Consider the following 25,196-nt stretch of genomic DNA (forward strand, 5'->3'; position numbering starts at 1 on the left):
TTCTGTGACCATGCTATCCAAGGAAATATTTTCATAAACGAAATTTAATTCAATCTATCAATGAAATAGACTTTATAATACTTTATAAATAGACTAACAATAAAAAACTAAGACTAATTTTAAACTAAAAAACAACAAAATATCAACCGGAGGAATCAATTAGTTCCAACCAAACAAAGTAAGAAACAAGAAGCCATTAAAAACTGAGGCAATATTTAGAATCATTTGTTTCTTGAAAATAAATGTGTTGTGTAATTGGCAAATACAATTTGCATAAAGTTTCAAGTTCATTTTTTATTTTAAATAAGGTGTTGCTAACTGCTGGACAGGATCTCGGAGACATGTAAGTACAAGGCTAAAATAAATGGAAGTGGTAGCACTATCAGAAATGAATCCAGAACTGAAATTTAAAAAAATTCAAAGCATGGCAGTTGGAGTGAGAAAGGTTATTGACTTTATATCAGAGCTCTGATAGACATCAATAACCTTTCCTGATGCAGACTGCCATGCTTTGAATTTCAGTTCTGAGTTATGTACATAATGTAATGTTTTTGTTTTTTGGTTTTAGATTAGTGATGAGGGTCTTTGAAAAAATAAAAATAAATAAAAAGTTGAAATATATTTATAGGAAAAAATTCCTCTACAACTAATATTTTTCATCTGAAGAATGTTTAAACTGTACATCATTTTGATGAAAACTTTCTTATAGCATTATTTACATTAATAGAATTTCAAATATTACAATGACTGGTTTTAATAAATGTTTAAAGTTCCATACTTCTGATATTGTCAGTTCACTGGCATAAATATAGTATTTGTATTTCCATTGCTTATATTCAATGGAAATACAAATACTATATACAAATAATAGCATAAATTTATTTGTATTTCCACTGAATATCACATATACAGATTGTTACAATTTAAAGTTCCAGGAATCTGTCTAATCTCATTTCATTTACTTTTTGGATTAGGAAATTTGCCATCTAGACCTTTAGGTAAAGATTTCCTAAAAGACTTTCTGCAGCAGTGCAGAAAGTGTGCCTGTGGCTGTTTGCCACTGTCACATGATTGGCTGATTCCCCGATATTCAAATTGCATGATGGTGATCTTTCACTGGTTTTTAATGATCCAGCTGTCAACTGCTGCAATCAACTTATACATCATATAAACAGTGTAATATAAAGTGAGTAGTATTTTTTTTTTTTTTAATTTAAAAACTATTTTATTTAACTTAACATAACAGCTTTGTCATAACTGTGCAAAAGTTTATCTCATGTAGAATTCTGATATATATATATATATATATATATATATATATACATTTTATATGGTAGCTTTCAATCACAACTGGTTAAAAAACTGATGAGGAACAAGCACCAAACAGTTTGGTTGACCCAAACACACAATAGTAGAAGTTAGTATCAGGAAAAATTTCCACAGTGCTTGGCAAAGCCCTTTACTGTTTTTTTGTTATATTTGTATTGAAATTCTTGAAGTTGATGGTAAAATTGGACTAAATACTGCTGTTTCCATTTTACAATTTCTAACTTTAGATTTTGTCTATTCGTTTTTTTTTTTTTTTTTATTCAATGATAAAGCTGCTGATTTATTCAGCAGCTTTTCATCATCATCACACAAATTATTGTTATTATTTGGTTTTTAGGAGCATTAGCAACTAAGGCCATATTGCTCTGGGGATATGCGGTGGTCATTCCCTGACCTTTCCGCATCCTCCGTATTTGGTGGCTCACGAGCTCGAACCCCGGTCTAATCAAGAAGCATGTGCTACGCACTGCTGCTCCTGCCCACATGGCTACGGAGGCGGCATCATACAAATACAATGATGATTCTTTTTTTGTAAAGAATCATCATTGTATTTGTATGATGATGATGTTTCCTTTTAGAATAAATCTAATAATAAGAAAGCTACTGCTTGTACAAGCATAAAGTAATTTTTTTGCTGAAAAAACAGCTGACCTGCACATAAACTCAGTATTCAATACACCTATTCCAAGTAGCACTAAAAATGTATTTTTCAGTTTGCTTTTTTTATTTGTTATATTTGTATTGAAATATTTGAGTTTGATATTAAAATTGGGCTAAATATTATTGTTTCAGTTTTATGATTTCTAACTTTAAATTGTGCCCATTCAGTTGCTTTTCATTCAATGGGTGTTTTCCAGTGTCAGTTTAATCTAAAAACATCATTATCATTGTCCTTGTAAAACAATGTAAATAAATGAAAAGTTGAAATACCTTTTTTGGGAGAAGTCAAATAAATAAATAAAAAGAAGAAATAACTTTATGGGAGAAGTCAAATAAATAAATGAAAATAAAAAAATAACTTTATAGAAGTCCTCTATAAATAAGATTTTTTATCTTAAGAGCAATTAATTGTTTGCATTATTACATTAAATCATTCCTTTAAGGAATGATTTTAGTATATATTTAAAGCTTGTTTTAGTATATATTTAAAGATCTACACTTCTGCTATCATTGCATATGACAAACTGTGGACCGAGCAAATATCAAATCATATGGGCAGATTAGTTTTATTTTTGGAAGTAAAATGTTTTTAGACTAAACTAGCAATGGAAAAGAACGTTTCACTATAAAAAAGAGTAGTTGATTAGGCAAAATTTAAAGTTAGAAATAATAAAATAAAAATGTCAGCATGAAAATAATAAATCTCAACTTAAAAATAAGTGTGATTGTCTGGAACTTTAAAATTATCGCACCCTATATTATACGTTGGCAGGGAAAACTTAGTAAATATTTATGATTGTATGCATGGCTCTCTGTAAAGCAGGGCATTTGTAAAAACACACACACAAAAAAAAAAGGAAGAGAAATAGTTGACTCAAATGCATTTAACCTCTTTATACAGGCAGATCACCTTGGTGTAAAAGTTATGTGATGTGCACCATATGTTTTGATTTTGTTTTAGATAGTAATGATGGGCATTTGAAAAGTTTGTGACCTGAGTATAAAAGGGTAGTAGTATAGTGTTAAAAATTTCTGTACTTAATGTATAACACTTTGAATAGTAACCCACCAAGTTTCATTCAGTTTCAGTAATGTCTTTTTTTAATTACATGTCAAAATCAGTCACTCTTCAGTCATCCAACAATTGGGGAAAAAGGGACTAATGCCAAAGGCAATTCATGAGGATATGGTTACAATATTTGGGGAGGATGTCCCTTCCCATTTCATGGTTAAGAAGTAGGGAGCAGAATTTAAACAAGGGAGGGAGGAAGAGCCTGGAAGATGATCCACACTGTGGAAGACCTGCAATTTATCACTCCAAAGTTGTTGAGAGTGTGCATGGTCTAGTGATGAGTGATCAACAAGTGAATAAATATCACATCATATGAGCAGATTAGTTTTAAAGCTAGAAATAATAAAATTAAAATGTCAGTGTGAAAATGTGATAGTTCAGTACCTTGCCAGCATCTTGGATATCTCATCTAAATGTGTATACCACATAATAACAGAGGTTCTCGCCATGGAAAAGGTGTCAGCATGATGGTCCCAATGTTGTTGCCAAAGGATCAAAAACACATAAGTGTTGTCAAGTCAAGTGAACATTTTCATTGTTTTCAAGCAGATTCAGCATATCTCCTTGCACGGTTTGTGAATGGATGAGAATATGGAGCCATCACTTTCAGCCAGAGACAAAGGAGCAGATCAAACAGTGGAAACACAGCTCTTCTCCCCCTCCAAAAAAAAAGTCAAGTTGACTTCTGCTGGCAAGGTAATGGCATCAGTTTTTTGGAATGCTGATGGAGTGTTGTTAGTGGATTACCTTTAGAAAGGCCAGACAGTCACAGGGCCACATTACACAGACCTTGTGAGGTATTTTCTTGAAAAGTCAAAGACAAACATCAAGGAAAACTCACAGTCTTATTCCTGATGGAATAAGACTCAGAGGAGCCTTATTCCATCAATACAATTCACCTACTCACAAGTCTGTCATTGACATGGCTGTACTGCATGAGTGCAACTTTGAAATCTTGGACCAACCCCTATATTCACCAGATGTAGTACCATCGGACTTTAACTTATTTTATAATTTGAAAAAATAACTGGCTAGCATCCATTTTCTCACTGACAGTGGTGTGAATGCTGAGTGGATGCATTCCTGGAGGTCCAAGAGAAAACTTTTTTCACAGCTGGAATCAATGCATTGCAGCATCAGTGGCAAAAGTGTATTGACTCCAAAGGGCAGTATGTTGAAAAGTAACAAATTACAAAACTCCTCAAATAAGTCCTTCGTACTCAGACCATGAACTTTTAAATGCTCTTTGTACGTTAGTGTTATATGATTTGCATGTAATTTTTTTTTTTTTTTCCTATAATCATACTCTGGCTACTGTTCACTGAATGGCTCTATTTTCATCACTTGAATAATAGCAAAGTGTGCTTTAAATTTATGTTAGTGAAAGGTTCAGGATCGAAAAATAAATAATTTTTATTTGTTCATAGCAGATTATCATTTTTTCCTGTAATAAAAGTATTTTATAAAATATGTTTTATTTTATTACACAAAATAAATTACAACTTAATCTCTCTTTCTCTCTCTCTTACACACCACACACATATAAGGTGTTTCATAACATGTGTGCCTTTTACAATCCATTCATGACTTGAAAACAATGAAAAAAATTTAAAAAATTGGATATGGAGTTTTGAGTAAAAAAATAAATAAGAATAAATAGGCACATATCTAGTAAAATTATTATTTCATAATACATACATGTTTATTTATTTTTTTTAATCACTGAAAACACCATTTTTTTTTTTTAACTCAAGCAGCCATAGCTCTGTAACCATTCAGAAACAGATGTTTATATACGCTTTTCTTACTATTTTCAAGGCCTGAATCAATCCTTAAAGTATGGTCCACATGTTATAAAGGACACTGTATATTCACATATGATATGTTGTTGTTATTTGGTTTTTAGGAGCATTAGCAACTAAGGCCATATTGCTCCAGGGATATGCGGTGGTCATTCCCTGACTTTTCCGCATCCTCCGTATTTGGTGGTCATGGGCTCGAACCCCGATTTAATCAAGAAGCATGTGCTACGCACTGCTGCTCCTTCCCACCTGGCTACGGAGGCGCCCACATATGATATATTCATATAATTTGCACATATAATTCAGGCAACATTTTGTTTCAAGAATGAAAAACAAGTAACCCCTCCGTGATGTGCCCACATCTTCCCCTCACAAATATTGTAAATTTTATTTCGATTATACTGTAAACATGAGTTATAAATAGATAGTGCTTATATTGATCAAAATAAAAGTATCCCCATAGGGTGCCTTCATACCCCTCTCATAATTCTCACCTATAAAATTTGTTTCAATCAAACTATAAACAGAAGCATCCAAACAAATTCACCTATAATTAATTCCACCAGCAGCCATTTTGTTCAAGATAGCAGTTCATAATAGAGTATTTCCAGTGAAGGTGTACCTAGCAGGTGTGTGCCCCCACAAAGTGTATGGTAATTTTGGTTGGTATTGGACTATAAGCATATGATTTCTAAACAGGTGGCACTTTATACTGAATAGCAGCCAACTTGTTTTAAGATGGCAGATAAAAATTAAAACTGCCCCATCAACGTGCTCAAGTGTATGCATGGTAATTTGGGTTCAATTAGATGTGATTAGGGCAGAGACACAGATTTGAGAAAGTACTTCAAAATACTTATCAATTTTTGCACATTTTCTCACAAAAAAAAAAAAAAAAAAAACCTCAACCATTGAGTGCTATCCATATTTTCTGGCCCTGTGCATTTCAAGTTAATTAGGTTTTACTGTAGATGATCTTTTGTTTTTGTTCTAGAATGTATAAGCGTGCAGCCATTTGTAAGCTGCTTCTCGGTGCTCAATTCATGGAATGCTGCTCAATGCTAATAAATGCTAATAGGAGTATCAAAGAATCTTTCACAAGAGAAAAACCTATCTCAGTGCAGTGCAGTGCAGATTTATGACATTTGAGAAATTTTATATAAACTTTAAAATTACTCAATTATAAACAAGTCATTGTGCACCACTTTTACTTGTAACTTGTCTGCATATGTTAATTATAACACTTTATATCAGAATTTAATATAAAAAAACTGCTTTACAAATAGTTATTTTATTACAGATTTTACTATTTGAGATATTTAATAAAATTTTAGGAATTGAAAATCTTGACTTTTGAAGCCAGACAATTTACATATGCATATATAAATTATATTAAAGAAAAATTTTCTTAGAAAATGGATTTTATAAAAAAAGAAAAGAAAAAAAAAGAAAGAAACTCAAGCTCAGAAGAAATGACTAGGTCAAGTAAATTTAATATAAAAATAAATCATATAAGTTAAAAACTCACATTAAATAATCTATTCAACTGAATTTTTAAAAAACTATAATTTTTGGGTCTAAATTTCAGTCTTGAGATTTAAGTTTCAAGAGTTCTTATATTATTTTTAATTTTCTACTGGCAAAACTGATTATTATTCTACAAATCCTAAATATGTGAACTGAAATACTTTACACAGGTGAAGTGCTTTCAGTTCAAGTTTTAGATAAAGATAACTTATGCAACATGTGTTCAAAATATTATATTATTCTGCAGATTCACAACAAGCAACCAACTTGATTCATTACAAAGGATATCACAGTGATTGCAGTACATAAATCATTAGTTGGTCCCTCTGTTGTAATTCAAGGACAACAGGATGCAAACTAATTTCGTTGAAGGGAGTTTCATGATAATCCAGATTTTACTGCCAAATGTTTTAGATAAAGTTTGATACTTTTTTTTTGATTATATAATAATATAAATATTCTGGACAAGGTGACACTTAACCAGAAATATGTTTTCATAAAATACACAATTAGCTCTTACATAAAAATGCATACCATTTATAAAAAACATCTTTAATATAACAATTTTTATTATTTCTTCAGGTTTTTTTGGCATAACAATGTTTCTGAAGACTACCATTCCATAAAATCCAAACAAGGCACACAGTTTTCACTGACTATTAATATAATGACTGTTATAAAGCTGACAGAAGCTAGTTATGGTAATTTAATAATGCTGCCAGAACACAAAACTTCTGATCTACTTTATTTTATTGCCATAATCTAGCCATAATTTATTTAACAGTTTTTACTTACAACTCTTATCAGGTCAACGTTTTTCAAGTTCTTCAGTTCATACTGTACATTTGTGCTGCACACATTTGACAAATGACAATTTAAATACTTATTCTAACCACAAATATGTTATATACAAGTAAGCTTCCAAACATGATTGTCTTTTGTGAGCAGGCCTCTTATATGAAGTACTATGTAATGCATGGAAATTTCATGCAAGTTCAAGTGGTTAGAAATCCAGAAATCCATTCAGTGAAAATATCTTGCCACGTGGCAAGATGTTAAAGGTTGGCAACAAAGAACTTTAACATTAAAGCAAGAAAATAAGCACCAAAACAAAAGAGAAGTCCTTCATATGTGTGTGATGAAACATGATGGAAAATTTTATTTTAGTTTAATTTTGTTTGCACATACTGAATGTGAAATTTTTACACCTGACTTAAGGTAGCTATTGGACTTGATCTTCACTATCACTTGCATCTAGATAAGAGAAGATAATAAATTATGATTTTTAAATTAAAGGTATAAGGAAAAAAAAATTAACTGATATTACTGAATAAAATATTTATTTTATGTGATAATATTTTATATATTTTTTATAACTACACCCAGATTCCACATTTAATTTGTCAAGTGTCACAAAAAAAGTTTGGTATTTAAGTTTTGGCTAATTGGAAATGACAGACATGCAGCTTCTGTACATAACCAAAATCAGTTAAATCAGAAAAAAAAATAAAATAAAATAAATAAAAATTAAACAAACAAAAAAAAAGTGACTGAAACAGTGCACACGGACATACAAAATGAATTACAATGATATATCATTATACACAAATGATTTCAGACCCCTCTTTCTACATTAAAATTAATGTAATTCAGCTGAAATGGATGAAAGAGATATAAATAACATTCTCTGGGCATTCATTTTTTATTGATAGGCAAGCTTACTACATGAAATACCCTCAAAATGATAATTATAAATTTCATCCTTTCTGTCTTCCAAAATTTAAAATAATTGTGGCACTCAAATTTCTAAGACGGTTTGTGAGCTACTTACCATTACCATTAGCATATGATGCAAGAAAGCAACAGCTTATACAGCATCAGTCAAAAAAAGCATCAGCCAAAACTTCTGCACATCTATTCTACAACTGTCTTTCCTCAATTTGAATCTATACTCCTCAGGTTCTTAATCTGAGCAAGCAGAAGTATCCCGTCAGCATTGAGCCTGCTCGAACCATTCAAGGCCTTATACACCTCAATCAGATCACCTTGCAGGTGCCTAGTCTCCAGATGATGCAACTTGCAGAACTTAAGCCTTTCTTCGTAAGTGCACCCCTTTGTTCGTCTCACCAATCTTGTTGCCCTGCTCTGTACTCATTCCAGCAACTCTACATCCTTCCTAAATTGAGGCCACCAAACCTGTATGCAGTACTCAAGGTGTGGCTTGACCATTGCCTTATACAAAGGGATAATCACCTCCTTATCTCTGCTAGCAAAATTCCTATATATCTTTGACAAAATTCCATGACCTGCTCTGGCAGCCCATCTGCACTGCTGAGAGAACTTCATATCTGACTGCACAATTACCCCCAGGTCTTTTTCATTCTCCACCTCCCTGAGTGTAGCACCACACAGTTGGTACGTTTCTTTTGGGTTACTGCTACCCATATGCAGTACTTTGCATTTGTCAGCATTAAACTTCAGTTGCCACTTCTCAGCCCATCTGCCTAACTTTTCTAGATCCTGTTGCAGAAGCATGCTGATTTACTGTCATTAATAACCCTGCCAACCTTTGTATCATCTGCAAATTTGGACATTAAGCTTGATATACCTTCATCGATATCATTGAGAAATACACAAAACAACAATGGGCCCAGGACTGAACCTGGGAGACTCCACTAGACACAAAATAAAATATCATTTTGTAATTAAATATCCCAACCAAATTTGTGTATCACAATTATTTTATAAATTTTTCTTTCTTTCTGCATTATGTGTATTTAAGTTTAAAAAAAAAAAAGAGAGGCTTTCTTATTTGATTTTTATTACCATTGTTACATCCTCTCTACTAGTAGATCAGCTTTGACAGTTGTGTTGATTTGTATTTTGACCTTCCATGATTTGCACAGAATATGAATCATAACATGTAACTTCTTTCCACACTAATTTTCTATGAATTTAGATACTGCATATTCTATTTTTGTTTTAATAATTTTTCATGGATTGAGAAGATAGTTGTTTAGCTGGATGTAATAAAAAACATATGAGTATGTGGTATAATTTAGTAGCATACATAGATACAAAAAAGTAAATATTTCCTGATCAGTGAGAGTATGTATGAATAAGGGAAAGATTCCTCTCCCTCCTCAGTACAATGGGTTCTCTCAAACTGGACTCAATGTACTAACTGTATGTATGAGAATTTTTCTGAAAATATTTCATCCTGCAAACCTGAACTGAATGTTTGTAGGATGAAAATTTGGAAACTGATTTTCACTTTACATGAAAAATTTTAAGAGGAGCAAATGAAAATAGAACATATAGCTCAAGAAATTTCAAATGATGAGGATTGATGTAAATTATGATTAAGAATTGTTTAAATCCTAAGAAATAAAAGTTTATATTACATGTTAATACATTTATATATTATTATATATTATATGTGTGTATATTTTACACATTTATAAGGCAAATATAAATAACAAGCAAATTCATATTTGGTGAATTATAATTATGCTTAAATGATTCAAAAACTATGAAGTATTAAAGAAAAAAAAAAAAAAAAAAAAGACTTCTTACTTAGGTGTTTCTTCCCATTGTATCAGGTTGTGTTAAAGATAATAGAAATTATCAACTTTTATATATACAGGTTTTATATATACAACTTTTATATATAACATGGTACTTCTACAACATAGTTTTGCTCTAACACGATTGATAAATTGCGGTAATCTTCGCACAACATAGTACTTATATAACACGGTTTCACTCTAACATGGTTAGAGAATTTTGGTAAACCTCGCATAATAGGGTATTTTTGAGCTTTTGTAAGGGGGTAAAATCCTGCTATTATGTTGGATGTAATTTTTCAACATTTGCACTCTTTTTTGAATCCCCACTGTTGTTGACTCACTAGTCAAAAAAAAAAAAGAAATTGAGAAATCCCTGTACAGTCAGTCCTTGTATAGCATGATAGTTGTGTTCCTAGAAACCCTCGTGCAATGCAAAATCGTGCAATATAAACAACAGGCCCTATGGGAAAAATAGGGTTAGGTGCCAACCACCCAAGATTGAACACACATTTGTAAGCAAAACATTACCAAACACAATAAATAATCGTAATAAAATACATAAGTATTTTGTTATGACTATTACGTGATAAAATATTGCTAATTCTTTTGCTTCTATCGTAAGCAAACTTGTTTTTTGTTTGATTTTCTATCCAAACAGATGACAGCCGTTCCATCTCTTCCAATTCTTTGTGTCTTGATCTAATGGATTTTAATTACACTTTGAGTCATTCCTGCTATGAAAGTTGTTTTTATTTTCTCTTCATTCTTTGTAATTCTCGGCGTTGCCTCATTTAGGTCTGTAGCACGTGCAATATCACATGGTCTTTCATTTCGCTCAAAGCGTTTCACAATTTCATATTTTTTCTCTATCGACAGAGGCGGACTGGCCATAAGCCTTACCGAGGAAACCCTGGAAGCCGGTGTGATTTTGGCCATAAACCATAGTATGACGCCACTATAAATTTTCCTGGGTAAGAATTTTTGACCCAGTCCGCCTCTGTTTATCGATATTGCTTTTCTTTTTCTCTCTGAATCTGCAGTGTCTTCACCAGGACACTTCCCTTTCACACCTTTTAAGTATTTTACTCATTTTTAGGGAATAAAGCACAATTACAAAATGAGGAGGCATGCTAGATACGCATAAACAAAGCTGCACACGTGTAGCAACTGAATAAACAACACCGTAAAGGCAGAGATACACCATTAACACCTCACATTTTACTAAAGCACATTTCTGGGGGTTACTACCATAAAACAATAAAAATAATTTCCAGTTGTGTTTCTGCTAGTGGAATCTGTCATAAACTGGTAGTAAACTTGATCTAATTGCATTTGCGATTATACCGATAGCTGGAATTGTGTGGGTTTTTATGTTATTATGTGAAATGTGTTTCCCCTTCACTGATAAAAAAAAAACAAATTCATTTTCAGAATCTTCTCTTCATTGCTATCGTGTTGCGTTCAGTTGTGGTGATCCTGCGTTCGACTGCCATTTCTTGTAAACACAAAGGCGCATTGTGCATAAGCGAATTCAGTTCATGTTATATAAGATATTGTTCCCCTATTTATAAATCGTGTATGATCGAATTCGTGTAATGTAAACACGTGTTATACAAGGACTGACTGTATTTTATTTTGTTGGGAAATTATCGTGTTACGCTTTGTGCTATTGAACTTGTAGAAAAATCTAGATTTCAAAGTTTTATTACTATCATAGCACACCAGGCCATCCAAAAGATTTAAGTTATCCAAACGTTGAAGTTATGTTCCTATGCCACAGTTTTACTGGGTTAATACCACTGCTTTCATTCAGCCGTTAGATCAAGGCATTATATCCACCTTTAAAACTCATTTTAGCAGAATATCGTTACAATGGATTTTGGAAAAAATTGATTCTGAATCTATTGAAGTAATGGAGGCATGGAAATATTTCTCAATTGTGGACTATACTAGAATCATAGCTTTATCGCTGAAAGAAGTAAAACCATCAATGTTAAATGCATGTGGAAAATTGTATGGCCAGAGTCAGTTCATTCAGGAAATATGATCGAATGGGCAGAAAATGGAATCAGTGTGATCGTAGAACTTGCTACATCAGTAGGAGGGGAAGGTTTTGATGATATGACTACTGAAGCCCTCACGGGTAGCACAGTTGATAGAATTGCCCTCCTCCCCACACCGGTTGGAAAATACCCGAGTTCGAATCCAGTTGATGAAAGGAGGAATTTTTATGGGTCTTTTTCACAACGTGGCTGAGTTAGTCAGGCTTGGGTGAGGGTGGGTAGCATGGTTTTTTCCTCCCAGAAACTTGGGTTTTTCATCCAGCAAAACAGAAAATCGACCTCAGGACACACGCAATTTATAGACAATACGCACAGAGTAACATAGCCTTAGTTGCCGATGCTCTTAAAAAAATAAAAAAAGATATGATTACTGAAGACGGTCAAGAATTACTGGTAGAAAAAGAAGCTGGCATAGCGGATTTGGTGCAAATGGCATCATAGGTAAAATCAAATCAATTCAGATGATGATATCGCAGATGAAAATTCTAAACTTCCAAATTTTACACTAAAAAGCACAGGGAAAGCCATAAAGTTTGCCAAGCAATTAGAACATTATTTTTTGAAAGCAGATTCTTGAATGAAAGGAGCCCAAAGTTCAAAAGGGAGCTTCAAAAATTCTTAGATCCATAAGATGAAATTCACAAAGATTTATCAAGCAAAAGCAAACAAACCCAGATTACTGATTTTTTAAAGAGCAGAAGATACATGAAATCTAGAATTGTGTATTTTTGTTAGCTTCTAGAAAGTAACCCCCTTTTTGTTCTTTTTCTTAGTCCCGTATAACACAGTTTCGCACAACACGACATTTTACAGGAACCTAATAACCATTTTATATGAGGGTTACCTGTATATATATATATATATATATATATATATATAAAGCAGAAAGAAAAAAGAAAAAAAAAAAAAAAAAGTGAGGAAGATAAAGAGTAACAGAAGGGAAATAACTACTAATAAAATTAATAATAACTAATAAAAAAATAACTAATAAAATATGCATAATAAGAAATAAATAATTACAAAATTGACAAAATCAGGATGTTGCCACATAACTTACAAAACCAGCCTCTTATCAGGTGTCAATGGCCAGGATTGCAAGCAAAAGAGCAACACGTGTCTTCATTTCTGATGTAAACCACAAGCCAAAGGATAAAAATCATAATAGTTTTGTTACCAAGATAAATGAAAATGAAAATAAAATTTTGTAAAAAAAATAAAAATTGCAAGAATTAAAAGGAGGTTTTAGAAAATGGCTTGTGAACTTTACAGTTGATATTATGAAGATGAGAAATTAAAATTGGAATTGATAACAGAAATTTCTGGTGACATAACATATTAGTCTAATACAAGTTAAAGTAAAGAGAATTGAAAACAGTAAAAAGCAAGTAGCCTTAAAAGGGAGCAAGATACTTGAGATAACACTTAGGCAAAGTTACAAACAATACCTTGCAGAAAAAATTAAATGCACCCTAGTGCATCGGATTAAATGCACCATAGGTGTGGTAACTTTTGCAAAAATTGAATTTTTCTATATTCAAGTTAAAATTAAAAATAATGTTAAGATTTTAACCACTAATATTTATGACAATAAATATTAGTGGTTTCCAGATGGCACTAGTTTGTTATGGCTGCCTTTTTTTTATGTGATGTATCCCATTGTGTTAATTTTTTCAGTTTTCACATGGCTACGCAATTGATGTTAATAGTTAAATATATGGAAGTGTACAGCCACATGGCTGATGCACAGCCTGATGGCTCTTATATCCCTGTAAGTTGATGGCAAAATAATGTAAGTACTGTTTTGAAATACAGGTAGTTCTTGACTTTACAAGTTAATTCATTCCTAGTGCACGCTTGTAAAGCAAAAACTCGTAAAGCAGGAATTTATTTCCCATCAACAATGTTAAAAATAGGGGTTACATTATCAACAATGAAATTAGTTAGCTAATTAGTTTATGTTTAAACGATGATTGATTTATTTAAAGAAATTAAAATGTAGCCTGTAAAACCAAGCAAATTATAATAATAAAGAAATTATTTATGACTTAAATTACAAAGAATGTTTATTCTTCATCATCGACTAAATGCACACTCGTTGATCACTTATTATTGGCTCAGCACTCGTTGATTTGTTGCACAAGGAGTCGTCTTCTTCAAAAATGCTTCAAGAGGCATTTGTTTCCGAGATAATCTTCTATTTTCTTTATAAATTCCAATAGATGCATAAGCATTTTTTAATGGAACGCACAAATTTCAACTAACACGATTTGCACAGAGTAACAAGTTTACGAAGCTTAAAAAAAAAAAAAAATGGAATGAAGAGAAGATTCTGAAAATTTATTTATGTTTTTTATACAATTGAAGATTTCAGTAAAGGGGAAACACATTTCACTATAATAACACAAAAAAACCACACAATTCCAGCTATCGGTATTTTCACAAATGCAATAACATCGAGTTTACTACCCATTTATAATTGCTTGCACTAACACAAAAGCCCAATAAACCGGAAAGTGCAAATTGTTTTTATTGTTTTATTGTTGTGACCTCCAGAAATGTGCTTTAGAAAAATATCACAAAGCCGTTCAAAATTTGTTTTATAACAGAACATATGATAACGAAAGTGTAGTGCATTTTAGTAATTTGAATTGGTAACTAATATAATTTGCACTATAAAAATGACCTTTTAGAGAGTTATATAGTGAAAATTTCAACTTCCAAGGTCGTGGAACGAATTACCAAAAAACAATGTGTTATTGGGTTCACATTATGATATTTTCATGATACGATGGTATCTCTGGAATGGATTAATATTGTAAAGCTAGGTACGCTGTATTGTATAGCTATGCACGTGGTTTGAAATGCAGTATTTATGAATTTTTTGCAATCAATGTTCATATTTTCAATTTTGTTGATACTTGATACTTTGAAAAAAAAAAAAAAAATTGTAAACCCAGGAACTTATAAAGCGAAAACTCGTAAAGCTGTAAGCCTAATCGCTTCATCCCATGTGGCAGTGCTAAGCCTAGTGCTCTGCCGACAAACCTTGCCGGGCCAGACTCTGCTGCCTTGCAAACTGTCAACCACTCTGCAAAAACTCTCTTCCCAGTAACCAACAATGTACATTGCTCTATGAAAATCTCAAATTCAAATCTACAATCCTAGAGCTGAAGAAGAACCACTGGAATCACTACTTCCAAAGTCCATAATGCTACAGCAATGAACAAATGACCTTGATGTCTGACTCAGCAGCAATTGGCTCCACATACCATAATCCAGCTTTATGTGTTCATGAACTACATTGATTGCATCAGCAATGTTAACATCTGCAGTATTATGTATTAGCCATTTCACGTGTCATTAATTAATTTGTTTTCCTATGTGTTTTCCTATGAGTTGTACTTTATTCCAAACATTTGTTCTCATATAATGTAAGCTCTTATAACTGTTTCATTAGTTGTTCTGGGGAAAGCTTGTTATTATCAGAGCTGATAAACGGAATTAATATTATAGATCTTTTTGTTCTGAAGTTAATGCAATAAATTTCATTCAAAGATGATGAATGGAAAAAAGTTATGCTGTGAAATGAAATTGCCAACAAACACAAACTGATTCCAGAATCTTGGCAAAGATTTACAATCATACAAAAGACCAACGACTGCAAGTTTTGTTGTTGTTGTTTGGTTTTTAGGAGCATTAGCAATTAAGGCCATATTGCTCCGGGGATATGCGGTGGTCATTCCCTAACCTTTCCGAATCCTCCGTATTTGGTGGTCACGGGCTCGAATCCCGGTGTAATCAAGAAGCGTGTGCTACATACTGCTGCTCCTGCCCACCTGGCTACAGAGGGGGCCCTGAACGTTTTGAGCCACCAATCAAAGTGTATCTTCAATGATTGTGATTGGTTATATGGGCAACAATATGCTGCAGTATAAATAACTGATTATGCAGTGATTCTAAATGTTTCTGTCTGTGGTGAGGACAAAGTGAGGTACGGTGTAGTTACTGAACATTGTTTAGGTCAAGTTCAACTTAAGTTTTGTGAAATAAACATTGTGGTATCTGTGACACAGGACTGGTTAAAAGAGAAGAGAGCTAAAACCATTACTTTGATTACTGAGGGCTACAAATATGACATATTGCAAAACTGTTCATACTTGTAGCTCTTCAAATAAGTATGCACCTTCACCTGCTGAATATTGAAATTTTCAATATTTGGCAGGGGAAAGTGCATCAAAGCCCGGAGTCCAGAAGATTACATTAGTAGAGGCATATGATGCAAGAAAGCAAGCTTATGCAGCATCAGCCAAAAAAAAAAAAAAAAAAAACTTCCACTTCACCCCTCCCTTCGTTCAAAATACCTGTCCAGCTGAGCCTTAAATTTATTTAGGCTATCAACTTCCACGACAAGGGATGGAAGTCTGTTCCACCAACCAACTACCCGCTGGCTAAAGGCAAATTTCTGCACATCTATCCTACATCTGTCTTTCCTCAATTTGAATTTATGCCCTATCAAATGATTATTCTGAGCAAGAGGAAGATTCTCATCAGCATTGAGCATGATCAAACCATTCAAAGTTTTATACACCTCAATCAGATCACCTCACAGACGCCTAGTTTCCAGATACTGTAATTTGCAAAACTTAAGCCTTTCTTCACAACAGCAATCCTATGTTGCATTCACTAATCTTGTTGTCCTTCTCTGTACTCGATCCGACAGATCTACATCCTTCTTGAAATGAGGCATCCAGACCTGTATACAGTACTCAAGGTGTGGCCTGACCACTGCCTTATACAGGGGGATAATCACCTCCTTATTCCTGCTAGAAAAATTCCAGTATTTCATTGACAAGACACTATGAGCTACTCTTGCAGACCATCTGCACTGCTCAGAAAACTTCATATCTGCCTGCACAATTATCCCCCAGTCCTTTTAGTTCTCTATCATTGTCAGTGTAGTACCACAGAGTTGATACATCACTTTGGCATCTGGGGTTACTGCTTCCCATATATAGTACTTTACATTCGTCAATGTTAAACTTCATTTGCCACCTCTCAGCCCATCTGCTCAACTTTTCTAGATCCTGTTGCAGCAGCGTACTGTCATTAGTGTCCTTAACAACCCTGCCAACCTTCGTATTGTCTGCAAACTTGGATATTAAGCTTGATATACCATCATCAATATCATTTATAAATACAGAAAACAACAATGGACCCAACACTGAACCCTGAGGGACTCCACGAATAACATTAGTCCACGAAGAACAGTGTCCATTGATTACCACTCTGTCTTCTCCCACTGAACTATCCCTTTATCCATAGCAGCAATTTTCCTCCATTGCCACATTGCTAAAATTTGTGCAGCAGTCTTCCATGTAGTAGTAGTAGTAGTAGTGGCATGTGATGCAAGAAAGCAAGTGTTACGATTTATGCAGCATCAGCCAAAAAAAAATAAAAAAAAAAAATCACACCATCACTCCAAATGCCTGTCCAGTTCCTCCTTAAATTTGTTTAACCTATCAACTTCCACAATGACAGATGGAAGTTTGTTCCAGCAATTAACCACCCACTGGCTAATAGCAAATTTCCACACATCTATTCTACATCTCTCTTTTCTTAATTTGAATTTATGTCCACTTAGGTTCGTAATTTGAACAAGTGGAAGGATCCAATCAGAATTCAGCGTGCTCAACCAATTCAAGGCCTTATACACCTCAATCTCAATCTCAAAAGAGTCTGAGTACGAGAGGAGCCTGTGCGGACGTACATTTTTGCTGCTCCTGGAACAGAGAAGTTTTTTCTGATTTATTTTCTGTTTTATTAGCTTAAATTGGCATATTAACTTATTTTCTAGAGTAGCTTTATATTCCAATTTACGATACTTAGTTTAAAGTAACTTAGATAGAGATTTTGTAGGTATTACTTAGTATCGGAAAGGGTATAAAATCCACGTGTTTACCGTTCGTAACTTGCCGCCATTGTTATGCGATAATAGATAGCATAAGCTTAATATAGTATAGTATAGTATAGTACATAATATTGTCAATTAATCAGATAATTAATCTTGTTGAACTTCATTGTCAATTAAATTGTACTTTTAACAATACATATAACGACTTGGGTTATGTAACATAAATAATTAGTAAAAAATAAATAATTAATACTTAGCTTGATACGGAAGTTATATAAAGGGATTTCGTAGATAACACTCGATACTGAAACATAAATATAGCGTTATAACTGTGTTGGGATATAAGCTTAGGGTTTTAATTTTGTACTGAAATTGATAGTTTATTGAAATTAAATCGAAATCATGACTCAGACCAGAGCAGCAAAGCAAAAGACTCAAGCTAATGGGAGTGCTGTGACTCAGGGGAGAACTGAGGGGGGGCAGTTGCCCTCTGAATCACAGCCTATTAAAATGCATTACTTGCTTGATGTTTGTGGAGCAGTCAGATACAGGACATGATACTGCCATGGGGGTTGTCTTTGTGTGTGCGCGATGCAAGGAGTGTAAGGAAATCAGGTGACAACTCAGTGTTGTTATGGGCCTATATGAGAGCTTGAAGGACAGGGTGGATGCCCTCGAAGGATTAAAAGTGAGGGGCCCATCAAGCTCTCAGCTGCCCACACCAATGCCAGAGCTTGCACTTGGTCATCACGCAATACAGCGGCAGCCCCCAAGGCAGAATGCGCTGGTCCCAAAGGAACTAGTAGTTGTTGGTGACTCTATTGTCAGGGAAACGGGAAACATGCTTTGTAAAAAGGATAGGTGGAACAGGACCAGGATATGTCTGCCAGGGGCAAAGGTTGATGACGTTGTAGAGTGGATATCATCTTTTAAGGGCACAAAGGGTGATACAGTTGTACACGTTGGCACTAATGATATTAAGAGTAGGAGACCGACAGAATTACTTAACAAGCACAGGTCACTGTTGAAAAAAAGCCGTGAATTAGGGTTGAATTTGAAAGTGTCTGCAATTCTGCCCAGACACAATAGGAGAGAGTATATGATGAGAGCCCTATTGATCAATTCGGCCCTGGAAAGATTGTACAAGGCTCAAGGGGTAGAATTTTTTTCAGCCTGGTCTGTACTTGTTAACAGGAGAGACTGCTTCTACAGGGATAGGATACACTTAAATAGAAAGGGTGCAAGAATGTTTGCTGATGCTATCGAGGCAGTGTTAGGTGGGTTGGAAAACTGCTAGATTGGGGGGATACAAGGACGAATAGATTAACAGTAGCCACTGGCAGAGGAGAAAGTGATTCTTGCACTGCTTCTATTGGAATGAGCAGCAGCCTGGAAAATAAGATGCAGGATATTTCAGAGACTGCTGGGAATCATGGGGGTACAAGTAAACACATGGGTTGTGTTAGGGTGGCTAAGAGGAAGAGCAGGTGCATGTATACTTGCGTGTACACCAATGCTAGGAGTTTAGTAAATAAATTTGATGAATTTGAGGTATTGCTCAAAACATCAAAGGCAGATATTGTTGGGATTTCAGAGACGTGGTGTCACACAGATATAAGGAATGCAGAACTGGAATTTGGGGAGTACAATGTCTACAGAAGGGATAGACAGGATAGGAAGGGAGGAGGGATTATGCTATTAGTTAAGAAATACATAAAATCCAAGGAAGCGAAGCCAGTCGACACTGCTGGACAGTGCAGTGTCGAGTCAGTTTGGTGTGACATAAGCAAATTGAGAGTAGGAGTGTGCTATAGGCCTAATGACTCTGATGAGAATAATAAGGAATTGTACAGGGAAATAGAGTGGGCCAGTAAATCAGAGAGTCTTATAATGGGTGATTTTAACTTCCCAGATATTGACTGGAATTTGGGGGCTGGTCACTCACACACTAGTAAGGCTTTTGTGAATTTATTGGATGATTGTTTTCTACATCAGCATGTTTGGGAGGCAACTAGAGGGAGTAATACTCTTGATTTGATTATCAGTAGTGATTCTTCATGCATTAAGAATCTGCAGGTAAATGAACCACTAGGTGGCAGTGATCACAGTGTGCTGAAGTGGGATTTACTCAAAGAGGTAACTACCATTAGGGGTAAAGGGAAGGGTTATTGCTTTCGTAAAGGCGACTACGATGGACTGAGACAGGATTTAAATTCTATACAGTGGGACCAACTGATGATGTTACCAACAGCAAATGCAAAATGGGAAGCATTCAAAGAACTTATCTTGGAAGCTACTAGGCTTTACATACCAACTAAGAAATATTGTTCAAGGTTTAGGCCTAAGTGGATGTCAGATGAACTAATGAGACATATGGCAAAGAAGAAAAATGCATAGGATACATAGAAATTAACACGTGACACAGAAGCCTCTGATAGATACAAGTTGATCTGTAACCAAGTTACAAAGGAGGTTAGGCAGGCGAAGGCAGATTACGAGAAATCTTTGGCAAGGGATGCAAAGAAAAACAGCAAAGAGTTCTTTACTTATGTAAACTGTAGAAGGAAGGGGATGAATCAGATTGGTCCACTTGATATCGATGGGTCAACTGTTGATGATCCTGCTCAGGTAGCTAACAAACTAAATGAATATTTTGCATCGACAATCACACATGAGGAGTTATTCAGCGAGGGGAATGCCAGAGGTGTATTCAACTCTGGCAGTAAGCTAGAGAATCTTGTAATAACTGAGAGTAAAGTGGAAGAGAAATTGTTGAAGATAAATACAAGAAAGGCACCTGGGGTGGATGGGATCTATCCAGTTATATTAAAGGAGGCAGCAAAGGAAGTAAGCAAACTCTTAGCCATAATTATGAGAGCTTCCTTGGACTTAGGGGAAGTACCCATGGACTGGAGATGTGCAAATGTGACCCCAATTCACAAAGGAGGATCAAAGGGCAACACAAATAATTATAGACCTGTTAGTTTAACTTCTGTTCCCAGAAATTTAATGGAGGCACTGGTTAAAGAAGCACTGCAGGATCATCTAGACAAGACTTCAGTTATAGCTCAGACACAGCATGGTTTTGTTAAGGGGAAGTCTTGCATGACCAATTTGATTGGATACTATGATGCAGTCACAAAAGAACTGGATGCAGGGAATAACTTTGATATTATATACTTGGATCTTAGAAAGGCTTTTGATGCTGTTGCACATGGAAGACTGCTGCACAAATTGGAGCAGTGTGGCATTGGAGGCAAATTGCTGCTATGGATAAAGGAGTGGTTGAGGGGGAGTAGACAGAGAGTGGTAATCAATGGACACTGCTCATTAGCATTAGCATTAGTAGAGGCATTTGATGCAAGAAAGCAAGCTTATGCAGCATCAGCCAAAAAAAAAAAAAAAAACCCACTTCCACTTCACCCCTCTGTTCGTTCAAAATACCTGTCCAGCTGAGCCTTAAACTTATTTAGGCTATCAACCTCCACCACAAGGGATGGAAGTCTGTTCCACCAACCAACCACCCGCTGGCTAAAGGCAAATTTCCGCACGTCTATCCTACATCTGTCTTTCCTCAATTTGAATTTATGCCCTCTCAGGTGATTTTTCTGAGCTAGAGGAAGAATCCCATCAGCATTGAGCATGCTTAAACCATTCAAGGCTTTATACACCTCTATCAGATCACCTCGCTGGTGCCTAGTCTCCAGACACTGTAATTTGCAAAACTTAAGCCTTTCTTCGTAAGAGCACCCCTTTGTTCCATTCACTAATCTTGTTGCCCTTCTCTGTACTCGTTCCAGCAGCTCTACATCCTTCTTGAAATGAGGCCTCCAGACCTGTATACAGTACTCTAGGTGTGGCCTGACCATCGCCTTATACAATGGAATAATCACCTCCTTATCCCTGCTGGAAAAATTCCTGTATATCATTGACAATACTCCATGAGCTACTCTTGCAGCCCGTCTGCACTGCTCAGAGAACTTCATATCTGCCTGCACAACCACCCCCAAGTCCCTTTCATTCTCTACCACTGTCAGTGTAGTACCACAGAGTTGATACGTTGCTCTGGGGTTGCTGTTGCCCATGTGTAGTACTTTACATTTGTCAATGTTAAACTTCATTTGCCACCTCTCAGCCCATCTGCTCAACCTTTCCAGATCCTGTTGCAGCAGCATAGTGTCAGTAGTGTCCTTGACAACCCTGCCAACCTTTGTATCGTCTGCAAACTTGGACATTAAGCCCGATATACCATCATCAATATCATTTATAAATACAGAAAACAATAATGGACCCAACACTGAGCCCTGAGGGACTCCACTAATAACATCAGTCCACGATGAGCAGTGTCCATTGATTACCACTCTCTGTCTTCTCCCCCTCAACCACCCCTTTATCCATAGCAGCAATTTGCCTCCAATGTCACACTGCTCCAATTTGTGTAGCAGTCTTCCATGTGCAACAGTATCAAAAGCCTTTCTGAGATCCAAGTATATAATATCAAAGTTATTCCCTGCATCCAGTTCTTTTGTGACTGCATCATAGTATCCAATCAAGTTGGTCAGGCAAGACTTCCCCTTAACAAAACCATGCTGTGTCTGAGCTATAACTGAAGTCTTGTCTAAATGATCCTGCAGTGCTTCTTTAACCAGTGCCTCCATTAATTTTCCTGGAACAGAAGTTAAGCTCACAGGTCAATAATTACTTGTGTCAGCCTTTGATCCTCCTTTGTGAATTGGGGTCACATTTGCACATTTACAGTCTATGGGTACCTCCCCTGAGTCCAAGGAAGCTCTCATAATTATGGCTAAGGGTTTGCTTACTTCCTTTGCTGCCTCCTTTAATATAACTGGATAGATCCCATCCACCCCGGGTGCCTTTCTTGTGTTTATCTTCAACAGATTCTCCTCCACTTTACTCCCAGTTATTTCAAGATTCTGTAGCTTACTGCTAGAGTTGAATACACCTCTGGCATTCCCCTCGCTGAATAACTCCTCATGTGTGAATGTCGATGCAAAATATTCATTTAGTTTGTTAGCTACTTGAGCAGGATCATCAACACTTGACCCATCAATATCAAGTGGACCAATCTGATTCATCCCCTTCCTTCTAGAGTTTACATAAGTAAAGAACTCTTTGCTGTTTTTCTTTGCATCCCTTGCCAAGGATTTCTCGTAATCTGCCTTCGCCTGCCTAACCTCCTTTGTAACTTGGTTGCATATCAACTTGTATCTATCATAGGCTTCTGTGTCATGTGTTAATTTGTATGTATCCCATGCATTTTTCTTCTCTGCCATATGCCTCATTAGTTCATCTGACATCCATTTTGGCCTAAACCTTGAACAATATTTCTTAGTTGGTATGTAAAGCCTAGTGGCTTCCAAGATAAGTTCTTTGAATGCTTCCCATTTTGAATTTGCTGTTGGTAACATCATCAGTTGGTCCCACTGTATAGAATTTAAATACTGTCTCAGTCCGTCGTAGTCGCCTTTACGGAAGCAATAACCCTTCCCTTTACCCCTAATGGTAGTTACCTCTTTGAGTAAATCCCACTTCAGCACACTGTGATCACTGCCACCTAGTGGTTCATTTATCTGCAGATTTTTAATGCATGAAGAATCACTGCTGATAATGAAATCAAGAGTATTACTCCCTCTAGTTGCCTCCCGAACATGCTGATGTAGAAAACAATCATCCAATAAATCCACAAAAGCCTTGCTAGTGTGTGAGTAACCAGCCCCCAAATTCCAGTCAATATCTGGGAAATTAAAATCTCCCATTATAAGACACTCTGATTTACTGGCCCACTCTATTTCCCTGTACAGTTCCTTATTATACTCATCAGAGTCATTAGGCCTATAGCACACTCCTAATCTCAATTTTGATCTCCCAATGTTTATGTCACACCAAACTGACTCCACACTGCACTGTCCAGCAATGTCGACTGGGCTTCACTTCCTTGGTTTTTATGTGTTTCTTAACTAATAGCATAACCCCTCCCCCCTTCCTATCCTGTCTATCCTTTCTGTAGACGTTGTACTCCCCAAATTGCAATTATGCATCCCTTATATCTGTGTGACACCAAGTCTCTGATATCCCAACAATATCTGCCTTCGATGTTTTGAGCAATACCTCAAATTCATCAAATTTATTTACTAAACTCCTAGCATTGGTGTACACGCAAGTATACCTGCACCTGTTTCTATTCTTAGCTACCCTAACACAACCCATGTGTTTACTTGTACCGCAATGGCTCCCAGCAGTCTCTGAAATACCATGCATCTTGTTTTTCAGGCTTCTGCTCATTCTAATAGAAGCAGTGCAAGAATCTCTTTCACCTCTGCCAGTGGCTACTGTCAATCTATTGGTCTTTGTCTCCCCCCAAGCTAGCAGTTTTCCGACCCACCTAACACTGCCTCGATAGCATCAGCAAATATTCTTGCACCCTTTCTATTTAAGTGTATCCCATCCTTGTAGAAGCAATCTCTCCTGTTAACAAGTACAGTCCAGGTTGAAAAAAATTCTACCCCTTGAGCCTTGCACAATCTTTCCAGGGCCGAATTGATCGACAAGGCTCTCATCATATACTCCCTTCTATCGTGTCTGGGCAGACACGATATTAAAATTACCAAGGAAAATTACCTCACTGTTAGGAAAGTTGGACTGGAGAAAGTCAAGTTGCAAAGAGAGGAAGTCAAAGAACTCCAAGTGATTAGTGGAGTTGGGAAAACGGTAGAGACAACAGATGAATTTGACACAATGAAGTAGAGAGATTTTAAGCCAGCGAAGATCGAAAAGAGGAGATTCCAAATTACCAAGTCTCTGACAGGGATATTGGAATGGACATATGCAGAAGTACAACCTTTGAGGAGAAAGGAATCATACAGCAAATAATTTGGACAACTGAGATGAGCAGTGGTTGAATCAACTGATAACTGAGATACTGTTACAAAAAGTACATGGGTTTGGCAGACTGCAAGTGGAAATGGACATCATTGAGATTAGAATTGAGACCACATATATTTCTGAAATGAACTAGGAAGTGTTTGTGAGGTTTAAATCTTTTTGCAGATAAGCTTACTCTATTAGTTTAACAATTCATGTTGTATTCAATGGTAAGAAAGAGTGGGGGGGACATGCTGTGTGAAGTAACGAAATTTTTGGATATGGCATACACATGGTAAGAATATACCCAGATCCTTGACATAATATGGCCTCGACAATGCCCCCCCCCGCATACACACTATTCAGACTCCCTCCAGTCAC

At 35.5% G+C, this 25,196-nt stretch overlaps 1 protein-coding gene across 1 annotated transcript in view; it reads right to left on the reverse strand.

Moving 5' to 3' along the window:
* Nucleotides 1-7,028: 7,028 nt before the first annotated feature.
* Nucleotides 7,029-25,196, reverse strand: part of LOC150081645 (uncharacterized) — a 981,095-nt gene continuing 962,927 nt past the window's right edge. The window contains exon 55 of the mRNA XM_090380575.1: nt 7,029-7,644. Within this exon, the coding sequence (XP_090236701.1) occupies nt 7,613-7,644 (32 nt within the window). The 3' untranslated portion in view covers nt 7,029-7,612. The remainder of the gene's footprint in view (nt 7,645-25,196) is intronic.

The sequence above is a fragment of the Mastigoproctus giganteus genome, chromosome 8 (genome assembly GCF_048544385.1).
Source record: "Mastigoproctus giganteus isolate SK-2022 chromosome 8, ASM4854438v1, whole genome shotgun sequence".
Lineage (NCBI taxonomy): Eukaryota > Metazoa > Arthropoda > Arachnida > Uropygi > Thelyphonidae > Mastigoproctus > Mastigoproctus giganteus.